At 49.8% G+C, this 16,422-nt stretch overlaps 2 protein-coding genes across 2 annotated transcripts; one reads left to right on the plus strand and one right to left on the minus strand.

Moving 5' to 3' along the window:
- Positions 1-8,183: 8,183 nt before the first annotated feature.
- On the minus strand, positions 8,184-9,740 carry LOC128726099 (glycerate kinase). Its single transcript, XM_053819887.1, has one exon. It carries the CDS (start codon positions 9,712-9,714, stop codon positions 8,203-8,205), a length of 1,512 nt encoding a protein of 503 aa, XP_053675862.1. The 5' UTR covers positions 9,715-9,740; the 3' UTR covers positions 8,184-8,202.
- Positions 9,741-10,658: 918 nt separating this feature from the next.
- LOC128723962 (uncharacterized) lies at positions 10,659-16,224 on the plus strand. Its single transcript, XM_053817727.1, has 4 exons — positions 10,659-10,699; positions 10,791-11,104; positions 11,170-11,261; positions 11,328-16,224. Exons 1-4 carry the CDS (start codon positions 10,659-10,661, stop codon positions 16,122-16,124), a joined length of 5,244 nt encoding a protein of 1,747 aa, XP_053673702.1. The 3' UTR covers positions 16,125-16,224.
- Positions 16,225-16,422: the final 198 nt, after the last annotated feature.

Here is a 16,422-nt window from a genome sequence, read left to right on the forward strand (position 1 = left end):
AACAATTTTCCTTTCTCTCCCCGATCTGGCGGCTGGTATGCGGCATGCGCGGCTGGCGTATCACGCCAGGCACTTTTCGTTCACTTGCGCATTGCCGCGTACGCACGGCGCAGGGACTGTAGCTTTTTCTTTCTCTCGCTCTCTCTCTCTCTCTCTCTTCGCTTCTTCGCTTCTCCACTCGCTTTTGGGGCCCGAGCGAAGCGAAGGGGATTTGTGTGTCGTGGCCACCCGAACCCGGGTTTTGGGTCACACACCGCGAACACCGCCACGGCCACGGCGCAAACTTTCCGGCGATCACACTGACCTCTTAAAACGCGCTCCGTGTACCTTTTCCCGTGTCAGTCGATCACGTGGTTACTCCACACACCGAAGGAAAAGAAAAAAATCATTTTTTCAGCTACCACGGTCACTCCGGTCGGTTCTACCGCGAAACTTGTTTCCGATCCTGCGGCTGAAACTGTGTGTGATCGCGCGCGCGCGCGCACGCTAGAGCTCGTCCTCGTGGACGTTTCGCTAGCAGCGGGGTTCGTCGCCTATGCTACTGAGCGCAGGTCTCAAGTCTTTCGTTCTGCGATTCACTCGATGCGCTCGGTTTGCGACCGGGGAGTAATTCGATCGCCAGATTGTGCCAGTGGATTATTATTTCTTTTTTTTTTTTTGCTCTTACCACCGCTACCCTACCCCTTGGTGGACCCCTTCACCTGATGGGCTGCTTACCGCAAATTAACGAAAGCCCTCGAAATAAAAAAAAAACCGACACACACAAAAAACTCCGACCCCACGGGGAAGGAGAAAACACTAATCCAACCCAAAATACGGACGGTTCGCGGCACCAAGTCGCCTCGACATGCTGTTATGTCTACGCTCAACTCTCTACTGGTTAAATCTATCCGTGATTATTTTAAAACTCCCCCTCCCCGTTGGGCTTCGCGGTGCCGCCGAGGCTCCGGTGGTGGCTGTTGGGTGGTGGGAAAGGGGGGGAAAAGGAGGGGTGTGAGATGAGAGGGGGTGGCAGGGCTGCTCGCGAACCTTCCAAACGGCACCCCGGAGTGGCAGGAAGAAAATCGAAATGATTACGACGATGACGCCGCCGATGACGATGGTGGCGATGGTGGCGATGGTGGTGGTGGTGGTGATTGGTGGTGATGGTGGTGATCATGATCGCGCCCCGAAGCATACGATATGGCCGTGCGACCCACGGCTTGCGGTGCGGCAACGCAGCAATCATCGACGAGTTTTTCGAGCACCAGCCAGAGCCGTATGTAGATGAAGCAGCTAACCTGCGCAACAGGTGGATCAACAGGCTTGGGCGATCGACAAAGGGGGAAGGGGGGGGGGACTTGATCCATGAGGGAGAAGGGATGAGAGTGGTGGTGGTGGTGGTGGTGGGGGGAAGGAGAGGAGGGCCGTGTGCGACAAGGTTGAGTCGCGATATGCCCGCGACCATCTCGATGGCTGCTATTTTTATTTATTCAACCTTTTTTTTTTCCTCCTCCTGATTTTCTCTCTCTCTCTCTCTCTCTCTGGCATGGGTTTCTCTCACCTGCGAGCTCCACCGGCGCGAGTTGCTTTTCAAGTTTCCAACCCAAACCGAACCGCGAGAACATCGACGATTTGCATCGTTAGAAATCGGCGTAGAAAATGAAAACCCGCGGCCGTACATTGTCCCGGTGCGAGTGCAACCCCCTTTCGGGGTGGCTTTAGCTTCCTTTCCCGACCAGTTTGTGACACCCTGCCCATCCCATGACGTTGTTTCTCTCTCTCGCTCTCTTTCTCTCCACTTTTCTTTTTTTTTTTTTGCACGACCAATCCCGGTCCCGAGCCAGCCTTCGTGGAGCCCCGTGACGCGGGACTCTTTGGGGTGTTTCTACCCCTGTTGCGGGTGGGTGGGAACGATGGGCTGGGTGTGAGCAACGGGAAAATATCACCCGGTTACATGATGCTTAATTTTATAATTTGCATCTCCCCCAGCGAGCGGCTAAAACCGGGCATGTTGCCGCTGATTGCTCGCGAGTTGCAGCCGATACTGATGCTGGAGTTGTTCTGACGATCGGGCGAGTCGCTGATCAGTCGTTCACAGTCGGTCAAGGAATTCCCACCGAGGTGTACGCAAGTGGAGGTGTTTTTTTTTCTCTTCCAAGGGATGTTTTTTTTTGGGCACTCCCTTTTTGCGTTTACACTCGAAGGATCACTGCGGAAACGAGCGATCCTCGATTGATCCTCGAACAGAGATTCATCCTCCGAACGTTGTTCTGCATAAATCCACGGCTCAAGATCATGTGACTCACGCAACCTCGGTTCGGTTCTATCCACCCAAAACCACCCCCATGAAGGGGGCCAAATGATGCGATGACATCTCGACGCATCTCGCTGGAGGGTTGAAAAGGCCAGGCAAATAAAAAAAAAAGCGCCCATCAACTCAAGCAACTCAAACAACATTACTACGACCAATCCGCGCTACTAATAAGAACGTGTTTTTGTCCCCGCGCTCCTCGAGAGAGGAGAGACCCCCGATCAGGTCCACCTCACCTACAGCCTACGGCAGGAACCTGGCCCGAATCAAGCGCGCCTGCTCTGAGCCTGAGCCTGAGCCTGAGTCCGACCCACAGTCGAGCGGAGTTGCAACCGGTCTAACCGGTGGCCTTCAGTTTTTCGAGTCAACGTATTTTTCCCTCGCGACCGCGTGTTGCGAGTGGCTTGCGCACATAAAACCAGGTGCCATTTCCGCCGTCGGAATGTGTGTGTGTGTGAGCGAGAGAGAGAGAGAGAGCCCTTTGGCAGGTTGTGCGGCCCACAAAAATCATCCCCCATTTTGCAAAGGGGCATCCTCGGGTGTGTGTCCTTGCGCAATTTGTACGCGCGCGTTGTCGAGGTGACGACATTTGTGTGGCTCGTACAGCGTACTGTGAAACCGATTGACGATCGAAGGATCCCCGCCGAGCCAAGAGGCTCCATTTGAGAGGGTGGAACGATCTTCGGTGGCTTTTAAGCTGATCGTTCCCACGGCTAAGCTGCTGCTGACAGTTCGACGAGACTTTGCTTCTTTGCGAGCGCCTGCCTCAAGCAATCGAACGGGCTTTTGCGCACTCAAAGCGAAACCCTCTACACCTGGTGCGATTGCGCTCATGCGATTATGCTTTTAAATGCTCGCCTCGCACCATCCCACACACACACACGTAACCCCCACCCCCTGTGTCCCGTGTGGAAAGGAGCAAAGCAGACACACGGACGCACACAACGTGACCCCATCGAGGCACTTGGGCTTATTTTAAGGCCTAATGTGGCTTTCATAATAAAAATTTATTTCCCTCTCGTTCGACCTCCATTTCTGCCGGCGACGTGGTTCCGCCATCGTGGCCAGGCGTGAGGATGTGGTGCTCCCTTGCTCGCGCTTCTCTTCATCCCCCGTTTGGGGTGGTTTGTGGGGGGTTTTTGAGGGTTGTGTGTACGATGATTTTTCTTCTGCCTTTTTTTTTTCTTCTGCTACCAAGCTACCGGCCGGGGAATGAAGCAATGATAATCGATAAAAATCATCAACAAACACGCTGCTGGATGCTTAGAAGCGCGCGCTCAGTCAGCCAGATAAAGAAGAATGTCGTATCAGAAAGGGCCCCCATTCGTCGGGCGTGCTGTTGCCCTTTACGTTTCGGAAAAAGGGTCTCTTAAACGCACGGGCAGGTGTTGGATTCGGTCGCTTAGTTTCACCCAAAAAATGAGGAAAAGTCTGAGCAACGAGCATGAGGTTAATTTCCAGGCTAAAGCACTCTTGGAAAGCCTCGTGGGGGGATTCGAAGCGATGCATTTCGAATGCGCTGACGAGCACGCGGCCGTTTCGAAATGAATGTCGAGTGGAATCCGTGTGGCTGCTTGAAATGGGAACGCACCTGACCAGCGACTCCTACGGGACTCCTAGGCCACCAGGCAGGCTGGCCGGCACGACGGAATGCCACGGGACCAGCCCCAGACGGTTAGCGGGCCGATCGTGACGATGAGCCGATGATTAAAGATGTGTATAGGACACCTGTTTTTTGTTGTTTTATGATTATTTTTATAGCCTTTATTGATGCTGGTGGATATAGCTGTTAATTAGTGGGAAATTTTAAAACAAACTCGTTCGCTGGCTTTCTCGCCCGAACGGGCTGGGCCCTTTTCCTTCGGCGAGGCTCTCACACACACCCGTTTCTCACGCCCGGAATCGGGTGCCCCTAGACCGATGCGATGGCTTGCTGGCAGGTGAAGGAATGCTCCCGTCCTTCTTCGGCTCACCGCGCACCTCGACAAGAGGACAGGAAATTGCTGGGTAGGCACATCCGCCACCGCCGCTGCCACCACGATTGCTGGGCTACGATTTTCTAATTCTTTTTTCACACGTCACCTTTCGTCGGCCCTTTCCCGCGCAAGGTTCGCGCGCGTCGATCAAAGAATGCGCCGTTTTTTTTTTGTCGTTTTGTTTTAATGAACATTAATGAGCGGCCGGGGATTGTTCGCGTTTTCCCGTTGTAAAGCTGTAAAAGCCGATAAATGCCGCCTCAATTCGAGTGATCCCCTCGGTGCACGCATCAAGGAAGCAATGCACCAACGATCCTTGCATCCTGCGCAAGTTCAGACGGCACAACTCCGGGTGGAGCTCCAGCCATGCGCTGACGTCAAAAAGAGCGTCGAAACTTCGAAATTTACGTCATTTTGCGGACCCAGCGACGAGCCCGAGACCCATCTAGGAAACGAGTTTTCCCATTCGTAGATGGGCTCCGGATCAAAAGCGCATGAACGAACAAAAAGTTAAAAAAAAAGAGAAACAGGTTTCGCGGCTCCATAGCGGCCGTGTGGAAGAAAACAAACCGCCTGACCACATGGTAAGGCGTTGCACGACAATACGCGGTAGATTCCAGCACCAAATGATTTACGGTGCAGAGAGTACGTAAATTCAGCTCCACCTGTGAAGGAATTCAACTCAATTTGGAAACCACTCGTAGTCGCAGTCTGCAACTTCAACCGAAAAGAAGCAACTTTCAAACGGCCACGTGGTGAACATCTCATCGGCTGCAGCACGCATGAGCATAAGGGATGATGATGCCCTCTCCAAAAAAAAGCGTCCCAACAACGTCGAAACCAAGCGAAACACTCGACCGATCGTGGAGTTGCCAGCGCCAGACAAGACGACGTCGAAATTCACCTCAAACGTCCATCCGGCGTGCGCGCGCTCATGCGCCTACCGGCATTATGCTTCATTTTCCGCCTTCTTCTACTGCTTCTTCTTGGGGGCTGTTCACACCCCGACGGGCAAGTACCGTTGGTTGGCGCAGTCCTCCATCGGAACATCGGACCGGACCCGACGGTGACGGTGGAACCGAAGAATGCTCGCCGCAATTAGCCGCAATGAGTAACGATCGCTGATAATTGCATTCCCGGCGGCCGCTGCAGTTCGGGCTGCTTTTTCCTCGCCATGCTGCAACTGACACCGTCGAATGTTCCGGCGTGTCGGTGCGCGTGAGTTATGCTAGAATTTTCGTCTATCCGCCTTCCTCACGGAGGTCCGCGTGGAGGCAGATTATTCAATTTATTAGTTTGATGAGTTTGCTTCAATTAGCGTAGCTCTCCGTCGGGTCTGGTCGGATCCGTAACGGAACCGGGACATCTCGCCATCACACTGTTCGATCGCTGACCCAGACCCACACACACACACACTAGGAGGGGTGGAGACGCCGCGTGGTCAGAAGGAAGTAAATCACACAGCGTGCAAGAAATACCTGAACCCTTTCGACCCGACCCCGGGCGATGCCGGATCGTAACGGACCGTTTTCTTCCCACATTAGAATTAGCCCGGCCGAGCATCCGAGTAGGCCAATTAAACGCGCACCGGAAATGACCTCCCTCATCCTCTTCGTTTCTAGCTCTTGGCGTTGTGGAGAATCCAGCTGAGCTCGGATCGCTGAAGCTGCCATTTAGTCTGATTTTGTCGGTGAAGCTGGCGAAAGTCCGGGAGCGGGTGGAATAGAAGGGGATCCGTCGGGGAACGCCGGACTGTACCGACGTGGCTCCATGCTGTCTCTCTGCGTTCCAGACCTCCGGAGGCGTAATGGGAGGTGCGATGCGAGATTAACGCTTTTGCGGATGCATTTACGCCTCGGATCGCGCAAAACGACCCGCAATGGAGCGGAGTTGCAGGACGTGGATGTGTGTGATTTTTGCCCGCCGAATGACGCCGTGTGCATTGCTGGATTGCACTCGATGGTTGAAGGGGTTTTCGAGCATTAGCAGATGTTGGCAGCGGATGCTCAAGCGGTGCGTTACGGCGAAAGTGAAGATCGACCGAGATCGATGACGATCGAGCGTTGTTTTCGTTTCTAGAAGCACTTGAGAGGATCAGTAAATCATTTCGAGAACGAAGCAGGAAGATAGGACCTGAGCTCAGGGAGGGCTGTGAGATACACTAGAGATTACTGAGGAATTCGATGCAGAAGAAAATCGTTCATTTTTCTTTCAAATTCCATTCCGAGTAGCTTTATTTGGGATGATACTCAATTTTTTTTGGGTATTTACGAGCTCGATGTTTAAAAAAAGATTGTCTTTAATGTCGGAGTTTTCTTGTTTGCTCTTGGCACTCGTTTCTTTGTCCTGAAATCATGTATCACCATGTTCGAACATCTCGCTGTCCGCACCCTATCACACATAATGGATCTTGACCATCGCACCAGCAGCAGTTTATGCACTCTCACGAAACCGCGGAAACTAAAAATAACTATGAATCACTGAATCCTCGCACCAGCGAAACCGCAGCCACCGCCCGGTTTTGGTTAGTGAACATGTTTACACAAACCGAAACTCGCAGCATCCCCGAGCTCCCAAACCTCGTGCAGTGAGGGGTAAATTGATAAGAAAACCTGTCAGCGAGAAAACTTAATGTCGTGAAGTCACAGGGAAAAAAAAAGGCATACCGGCGAATATCTCCACCCGGCACCATTATGCGTGCATTCGGCCCGATACGGAAAGGAGAACATATTTCATCGGATTTATCCATTTACTTTCTTCGTCGCCCGGGACAACCAAGCGCGTGTGTGTTTTGTGGAGAAGCCCAGAGCTTGTTTCCTTCCTTTCCGTGATCCTGCGCAAGTCCATTAAGTGTGTGACAACAAACCAAAGACACACACACAAAAAAAAACAAAGTAAACCGCACAGAAAGTGCAGCAAATTTTGGCATTATCCTTACCCAGCAAACCCCCTAACGGCTTGAGCCTCCACGCGATCGTTGTCCAATCGCCCAATGACCGATCGTATGCGCAATGCGCAGCCGGTCCGGCGTCCGCGTGGCCACGCAGGTGAGCAAAACGGACGGGAAACCAGCGTGCCACCGGCATCTTCGCGATCGTCGTCACTCAGTGATAAGTCAGCGGTGGGGCTGGATTTTTCGTCTCACGTTATACGACGCTTTCCTAATATGCCAACCGGCAGAACTGGTCAGACCTCTTCAACAGATGTACAACTTTTATGAGAATTATTATATTTTTGCATAATTTTAAGATTAAAGCAGTAAAAATATGTAAATTGAGACCCCGGCCCGTCAAGCCGAGCAGATGGCACGGAATGGAAACCACCAAGCTATACACACACACACGCGCGCGAACACATGCGGCGGCCAGATCCCTCTTCCCCACCGCGTGGCACCTTGTCCGTCCGTGTCCAGCGATAGGTTGGAGTTGGGCTAATTTTTCGAGAAGACTGCCTCCCATTGCCTTCATCTCGACCCCCGGGAGCGTCAGGCCTAACGAGAGATCCTCGGAGCAGCATGGCTATGGGGAGAAAATGCTCGCCCGTTGTAGAACTAACCATACCCCATGCTGGGCTTTGGGGCGGTTATTCCATTAACAAAACAAAATATCCCACACACACACACACACCTACTGGGACCACGAGAGGGAAAATAGTTCACAGACCATCCACACATCGGATCGTCATAAATTACGCCGGTTTGGTTGACTTCTTCCGGTGTGTTGCTTTCCTACCGGGTGACTCATAATCTGGCGGGGGTAGCGAACCAATACAGGCTGTGGGAAGCTGGACTCGTAGCAGTGAACAATGAATTAGACCAGCGAGATGAATTTATATACATTTTTTTTATTCTCAACATTTAAACATATAAAACAAGTTTCGATTGATTAACATAATGATCGCTCTTACGTGAAACAAGTCGCTTTGCGCTTTGGTTTATGCCGAAGGCTCTATGAGCAGTAGATGTAAATCCATCACGTTCGTTCCGGTATGGCCAGTTTTTATGAAATATTTCCCATTATCGAGCGCTTCGTAGAACCTGTACGAATCATTGCGGTTAATGAAACACGTGCCGTCCTCGTGGGAGTTCAGCCGGTGGTGTTCTCTTGCCACAAAGGCACCTCCAATTGCGCCAGCTACATCGGTCGGACCGTCGATGCCATCCGTACCGGCTGAAAGGAAACACACCGAATCAGGCATGTGTTCCAGTTGGTGCAGCCCGTAAGAGAAACGAAGAGCAAGTTCTTGATTTCGACCCCCTTTTCCGTCACCTTCTAGGCACACCGTTGGTTCGCCGGCTCCAACTATCAAAAGAGGCTCATGCATCGATTCAACCACTTGTGCGACAAATTCTTCAGATTGTAAATCATCGTATGGTAGCCGTGAGAACATAAGTTTGATCTTATCCCTCAGCGTATTGGACGGTAAAGTGCCCATTTTAAACCTATGCAACAGTTCTGCTAATTCTACGTACATGTCAGTCACAGCACTTACATTTCCTTGCACCATTTTCGATAAAACTATACTATTCAATCCTTGAGAACGGGCTTGCTGAACAACGCACTTTACGGCCACCTCATTGCTGCCCAGTACAAATAGTTTATTGCTATCCGCAGCAACCTTGCTGTCGGAAGTCGTTGGTTCAGCGATTACGTGCAGAGCAGACGCGGGTAGGTTGTTCCATAGATTATATTTAATTAAAATATCTGTTGCTTTCTTATTTACGTCGACTCTACTCTGAGGAACGGTTGGACCGCTAGCAATTAAAGCTACAGGATCGCCGACAATATCTGATATTACGTACGAATAAACCCGATACGCGTTTCGGGCCGCCAATGCCAGCTGTCCTCCTTTCACCTCGGACAGAGCTATTCGAACCTGATTTAGCTCATCGATTGCCGCACCCGCAGCTGACAACGATTTAATTATCTGTAATTTTTCCGCCAACGTAATAGGATGTTTCGGGAGACAAAGAAGAGCGGAACCACCACCTGAAACCAGAACACAAAGGACATCGTCCGGTGTCATGGTTTGCGCGATATGCGTTATCTTTCTAGCAGCCACCAAGGCTGTTTCGTCCGGTAGGTTATTAAGAGCGCACTCAATTACCTCGATAGTAGTGTTTGGAGATAAGCAAAAGTCACTATCGCGCATGAAACGTTCGGTGGTCCCAATAGGAATGGCTATACATCCGCTGTTAAGTCGAGAGCCTAATAGTTTTTCGATTTGAACTGCCATTCCAAGAACAGCTTTTCCGAAACCGACGACATGATATCGTTTGTGTTCATGCTTGAAACTGTAGTTGATATCGTTGTCAGAGCTGCATGGTCCTTGAAACAATGCCTTGGGTTTAACCGCCTCTACACCACTTAGAAACAGTTGGTTTAATTTCTTCGTCGCATTTGACGAACTCATTTTGCGAGCAATTGGTGAGAATGATCTTATCATTTGTGCACGTGTAACAACAGGAATGTACGATGTCTTTACTGAAATCATAAACTATTCCTGGAAACAAAATAATTCAACATTAATTTCAATGAATTTGAATTTCTCGCTTTAAAACATTACATGAAAATTTAAATCCCTACAAGCAAGGTTTGAAAACCAAAGCAATGTGACGTTTTTGACGTTTTCGTAGATCTTTCTCTATGTAAAGAATTGATAATTTATCGTACTTTGTGGAGCAAAATGAGTGATGGTTACTAATGAAACTTTAAGCAACACAACTACGTTATATTATGATAAACATTCATTTTTGTATGAAAATGAAAACAAACTGCAACAGCGTAATACCGACCAAAACAAACAATATTGACGTTACCGAGACTTGATCCACAGTGGTTACACTTTGTTGATATTTGAAATACAGTGCTTGCCATTATTCGCAATCAGAACTTTTGAATTCAAATTAAGTAACACGTGTTGTTTCAGAAAAAACAGTTTTGAAAACCGAAGTGGTCATTTTTTTAAACCGAATGAATGATATTTCACTTATTTTCGTTAATCTGTCCCTAGAAATGTTTAAATCGTTTGTGCAAATCACGTTTCACGAGCAGCTGCCAATTTTTTTCTTCAAAATGTGATCGACTGTGTACTTTTTTGAATAAAAGTTTTAGTCTTACACTACAATAAAATCTTTTTCTATCTCTTCCTTTCGAAGATAATACTTACATTTGGCTTTTTATGGAGATGCTCTAACAACGCTAACAACGCGCACGTGGCTGTAACGAAATCCATGTGTCAAAACAACTGTCAACCGATGTGTTGCATTCGGTTGCGGCATTCTTGTGTTTATTCGTCCCGCGCGTTTATATTTGTTTGTGGACAAGAAAACAAGGATCTTTGAGTAGCGTACCAACGCTGGGTGATGTTGAGAAGAACAAAATATTAAAATGGCTACAAATGGGTTTACTGAGGCGCGCACTTCAATCAGGTAAGATTGTCGCCGGCAGCATGTTTGGTGCGAAAAGTAGTGCCTCGCTTTCCGTGTGACTTCATCTATGTGCACGTTCTTCTCATTGTAGCTGCGAGAATATACCGGAACTGTTTCTAGATAAGCTAATCGCAAAAACGCACTTCAGCCAGTTTGGCAAAATCAAGCGGTTCATTTTGCGACCAAATAGACTATCATGTACGGTGGAATATGAACGTCCGGAAGCTGCACAGCTGGCCTTCGAAAAGGGGGCCCAGTTCAAAAACCACCCATTCAGCATTGACTGGACCGATCAGAAACCGCCTCAGGATGGCGATAACGGCAAGACGAGTGGATCCTTCCTTGATGCAGATGTGCTAATAGAACTGGAAGCCATCGATTATTCCCGCGGTGCACCGTCGTCTAGTAAGCTCAGCAAATACCGGTAAATGTTACAATGCGTTTCAATTCCATATTTCTTTTCTTTTAAGACATAATGAGTATTTATAAACTACCAGAGCAAAGAACTGGTTTGGTTAGCAGCAATCGTCCTGCTCTGTCGAAATTATCTGCACCGTTTTTAGTCCGGGCCGATGTCGAAACAAGAGTGGGTCAAATTCGAACCGAGCCTGACGCTTCGGCTCGCAAGTCAACATCCACTGTTCGTACAGAAACGGATGTGAAGATTGGACAGGCCCGATCCGAGCTGGAAACGTTAGCCCGTAAGCCGGCAATTACGGCCGAAGAGTGCTATCGAGTGCTAGAGGCAAAGGATCGTTACATCCGCCTCACTACGGAACGCACAACTGATATCCGGAAGGCGAAGAACATCGTCGGAACGTGCGATGACATGTGCCCGGAAAAGGAACGCTATCTACGCGAGTGGAAATGTATGGTTCCATCCTACGAACGGCAACCGAACGCCGGCGGAGGCGGAACTGTCATTCAGATTGATCACGTGAAGGCGATAAAGCAGTATTCGCGTAGCTCTGCCGATCAGGAGCTGCCTTTGCCACATGAGCTACGCTCGCAGCAAGCTCTTGGACGCACGATGCACTTCCTGCTCTCGAACCTGGCCGATCTGTGCGATTCCAACGAGAGTGAAGGCGGTGGAAATGTGAGCGATTGGTTCCATTATATCTGGGATCGAACACGAGGCGTTCGCAAGGACATCACTCAACAGGATCTCTGCTCACCGGAAGTTGTCGATCTGGTGGAGCAGTGCACACGCTTTCACATCCACTGCGCGGCACGACTTGTTTCTGAGGATCCATCCGTGTTTGATCAGAAGATCAACACCGAAAACATGACCAAGTGCTTGCAATCGCTGAAGTACATGTACACCGATATAGCGCAGCGCGGCCAACGATGCCCGAGAGAGGCCGAATTCCGTGCATACATGGTGTTGCTTTACTTGAACGATGGTAATTTCCTGTGGGAGTTGCGACAGCTCCCGGCGACGATTATCCATTCGAGCGAGCTTCAATTTGCGCTGTCTGTTTACTTTGCGCTGGAAGAGAACAATTTTGTGCGGTTTTTTCAGCTAGTTCGATCAACGACGTATATGAACGCGTGCATCCTGTTGCGTTACTTTACTCAGGTGCGCCAAAAAGCACTAGACGTGGTCCGGAAAGCATACGCAGTGCGTGCAACAGCGAGCTTTTCTCTATCGTACATGACTCGAGTGCTCGGCTTCGAAGACGAGGAAGATGCGGAAGCTTTTTTCGACCATTACGGTATCACAATCGACCGCGAAAGTGGGATGGTGCTTTTTGAACCGAAACAGTCGATGTACTACCAACCGGAGCTGCCGTTTACTACAGGGCGCGCGATTAATCTGGTGGAAAGTAAGCGTACTTGTTCTGTCGGTGAGGCCATTTGTGGACGCCCACTAGAGCAGTGGGGTCAACAACTTCCGGAAATAATGCAACCAAAAAATAGCTTCGATGAGCGCGGTTGTATGAAAGAACAAGTGCTGGAAGCCGTGCTCAAAGGTCGCCGGAACACAGAGCAACCTGAACCACAACCTCCACTAGCTCAAGTGCATGAAAAGGACCCTGAGCAGGAGACAATGGAAGACGATAAGACTGACTGTCCGGTGCGCGCGGATTTGAGCGTGCGGATTGAACCACAACCGGACGATAGGCTCCTGTTTAAGGTACCATCACCGACGATATCAGTGCCTCGGATATCTCCTCGTGCTCGTACTCCTCCTCTAAAACCATCAGCTGGTCTGTTCGCGGAACAAATTGCTTCAACCGTTACCTCAACTGCACCACCGATCCTGTCAAGTGCTTCCATTTTCGGTGCCTCAACCTCATCCAAGACACCGACGGTCGTAACGAGCTCGTTTTCGCTGCCTGTAAATACTGGTTTCAACAACCTTTTTGGAAGCGTCAAATCATCCAACAATTCATTCGCGGTGTCTGCTGACGACACTGGCAGTAAACTGTTTGGTTCGTTTGGAACTCCTCCAAACTCCACCATGCTGGCGGGCGGGAATTTATTTGGAACCGTTACAACCAACACGGACAACACCGTGGAGGACATTGTAACGAAGAAGTACCCAAGTCCTTCAGAAAACAAATCGATAATGCCTGCCGGCCACAAACGAACGTTCTTTGGATCGACAAAAGAACCTGCAGCTCCTTCACTGTCGAAAGCAACGGGATCAGCGGTTGCTGGAGGATCCTTTTTTCTCCCCAAACCTCCGGTTCAACCGACAACGGTACCTATGGTAGCTAGTGGTGGTTCTCTCTTTGGTTCCGTGCCCAGTTTCGGAGGAAAGCTGCAAACGTTCAACAGTACTACATCGAACTCATCTTCCTTGCTTGCGGGAGCCTCCTTTTTTCAGCAACCGCCGATGCCAAAGAATGATAATAATGATGCGCAGAGAATGGTGTCTCCTCGGGCGGATTCGAAGTCGCTTGCGATTGAAATGGAGCAAAAGAAACGTGAAGAAAGCGCAAGGCAAGAACTCCTCAAACAGCAGCAGAAGCGGAAGGAAGAATTGCAGCAAGCCATCGAACGTGGCAGTGTTAAAGAGCTGGAACAATTGCTCGATTCGTTCGTTCAAGAGAGTGTCCACGAGATCGGTGAAGCGGCCCTAACGCGACACAAGCACCTCCAGAACTATCCAGTGGTATTTTTGAACGAAATTACAACTGAGCTGATTGCACACACGGTGAGCTCATCCGCCAAGTCCGAAGTTGAGCGTTTCAAACGGTTAAAAAGCAAAAGAGCACGGCAGCTTAGTAAGAAGTACTTCCATCGTTGGCATCACAACGCCCAAAGCGCCACCCGATGGCGTAGGCTCATGCGCACTGTCCCGCCGTCGTTCATTAACGGTGGAATTCGAATGGACGAATTGCCTCCCTGTGAACAGTTGCGTCCGTTACTGAACGCCCGACTTACTGGCTCGCAACGCAACGCCAACGAACTGCTCCAGGATGATTCCATTCGGCAGGAAGTCTTCCTGTTTGATGTATTTCCCGACACTAAGCTAATCGATCCGTTCACGACGCTCGAAGGAGCGCTCCATAAACAACCAGCTCGGTCCCACCGGGGCGTGCTTGGACTTGCCGAGCCGGTTTACTGGAAGTTGGCCATATCGGTGCCGATTGAGGGTGAGGAAGGCTCAGTCGGTTTTCCGAGCTTTGTCGATCGTTGGCTACAACGGTGTGCATTTCGCAAGGACGAAGAAGATCCAACGACTGCGAGTCCGTATTTTTTCTTCGCAAAGCGATTATCTTCTTCAATCGAGACCACAATGCAAGGAAAGCGTCGGTCGATTGAAAACCAAACACGTAGCGCTATTTGCATGCGGCTGCTTCGAGGACGTGCCGTCAATAGTGAAGCGGGCACCGATAGTGTGCACGCGTGTAACTTCACGAATGGATTGTTATTTCTGCTGAACGATCGCTGCCGAATAAATGAAGCCCGGAACCGTTTGCACCGTGTCATAGAGCGTTGTTCTTCTCCACCACCGTCGATTGCGATCATTCTTTACTGTCCGAGTAATCACGGCTCCAACATTGCTGCTGCAATCGATCTGGACAAACAACTAGGGTTGCACCAGGGAGCCGTGAAGCGCTGGCGTATATTTTATTGGAACAAATCAACCGAAAACGACACTCTGCGATCCGCACTCACATTCCTGGCCCACTGCTTCCGGGCTCAGCTACAATACGATAGTGAATACTATGATCAGCGGTTAGAAATGCGTCCTCTATCCGATTTCCTGGCGCTCTGTGTAGGATCGGAACTGTGGTATCGATTAGACAAATGTTGTCGCTCGCCGGACCAAAGCATTACGGTTGGACGGAATGCGGCTGCGATCGTTCAGCTTTACAATACCGCTCTGGATCAGGTTTTGGTGATGGTAACGCAGGATTTAACAAAGTTCGCGCATCTGCCGAAAGAATTCGGTAGCCTCCGGGATGCAGCTGCAACGACGGGAAAGTTTCTACCGCTGCCAGAAGCATATTTCCCACCCGATTGGCATAGTGTTCATCGAAAGGACCTATTGCGGAGGCTGCTAAAATCGCTCGAGCTCCATCCGCCTCCGAGGACACTGGAGATGGCAATCGACCGTGCTGCTGTTGCCGTCATCGAGCAGGGTATCGCTCTCGACGTGACCGAGCTTCAAACGGAGCTGCACCATTATCTTTCCGGATATCGCGTGTTGCAGGAAAAAGCACCGCATGAAGTTGACCCACTAGCACAGCAGATCCTGCAAGGTATTGTGACACAGGTAGCAGGCTATGCATTCGAGCTAGAAACGCGTCCCACGAACGCCAGAGAACACCTAGGTCGCCGCTGTTATTGGGTGCCGTTGTTTGCACTGGTTTCAGAAACACTATTGCGCATTTTGGTCGCAGATGCTGGTCGGAATACACGCGACATGTTACCGCGCGAAGTATTCTATAGGCGAGACGAATTTCTGCATCACACCGAAACAGACTGGTGGAAGGAACAATTGTCGGTGATGCAGGAGGAACAAGAGTCATCTCGAGAACTAGAATCAGCTCCCGCCGTCCAGGTGAATCAACAACCGCCGGCGAATGTAACGCAGTCAAATATACCGGATCGAAAACGAGCGCGCTCTGAGGTGTTCAACGACGTGGTTTCTGTTGACGGAAGCATCGCCGCAGATGGTAACTGTAGCGAGGAAGACAGTGACGACGACAGCTGTAATAGTTCTGCTAAAACTGGTTACAAACGCTCCAAGATCGTCAATGATGAAGCCACCGATTTATACGTTCTGGATAAGGTGATCGAGAACGGCATGAAAGCGTTGGTGCGTGCTGAAGAATTGCTCAGCAAAAAGCACGCTTTGGCTAACGAGCTGCAAATCGTGTTTGATCCAATCGAGAAGAAGATTCAGGAAGTGGAGGAATCCTGTCGATCGCTTAGTCGACAGCACGGACATGCCTCTGCTTATTAAAGGCGTTAGAAAATAAACACAAAACAAGCGATCATCAGACCATACTCTCAGGGATCATCTTATAGCATTGTAGTCGTTGTATACCATTTTGCTGAAACAATCCCGAACTATTATGATCCTCATCTATAAATTGACTCAACTGACTTAACATTAGAAACCGTACTAGTGGATCAACGTGAAGCAAATAATACCGGAACAATTTGTGTATGCAGCATTTATGACGCGCTCACATCATTTGATGTGCTAACTTACTTTTGTTACTAAAACTCATGTAGAACATTGTATTAAGCAATATTGT

Source organism: Anopheles nili, chromosome 3 (genome assembly GCF_943737925.1).
Source record: "Anopheles nili chromosome 3, idAnoNiliSN_F5_01, whole genome shotgun sequence".
Classification (NCBI taxonomy): Eukaryota; Metazoa; Arthropoda; class Insecta; order Diptera; family Culicidae; genus Anopheles; species Anopheles nili.

What these genes read in the sequence shown, in the direction of transcription:
- LOC128726099 (XM_053819887.1), bottom strand. Translation starts at nt 9,714, where the DNA reads ATGATAAGATCATTCTCACCAATTGCTCGCAAAATGAGTTCGTCAAAT.
- LOC128723962 (XM_053817727.1), top strand. Translation starts at nt 10,659, where the DNA reads ATGGCTACAAATGGGTTTACTGAGGCGCGCACTTCAATCAG. An exon ending in GAGGCGCGCACTTCAATCAG is followed by an intron (nt 10,700 to 10,790) that starts GTAAGATTGTCG and finishes TTCTCATTGTAG; the next exon opens with CTGCGAGAATATACCGGAAC. An exon ending in CCGCGGTGCACCGTCGTCTA is followed by an intron (nt 11,105 to 11,169) that starts GTAAGCTCAGCA and finishes TTTTCTTTTAAG; the next exon opens with ACATAATGAGTATTTATAAA.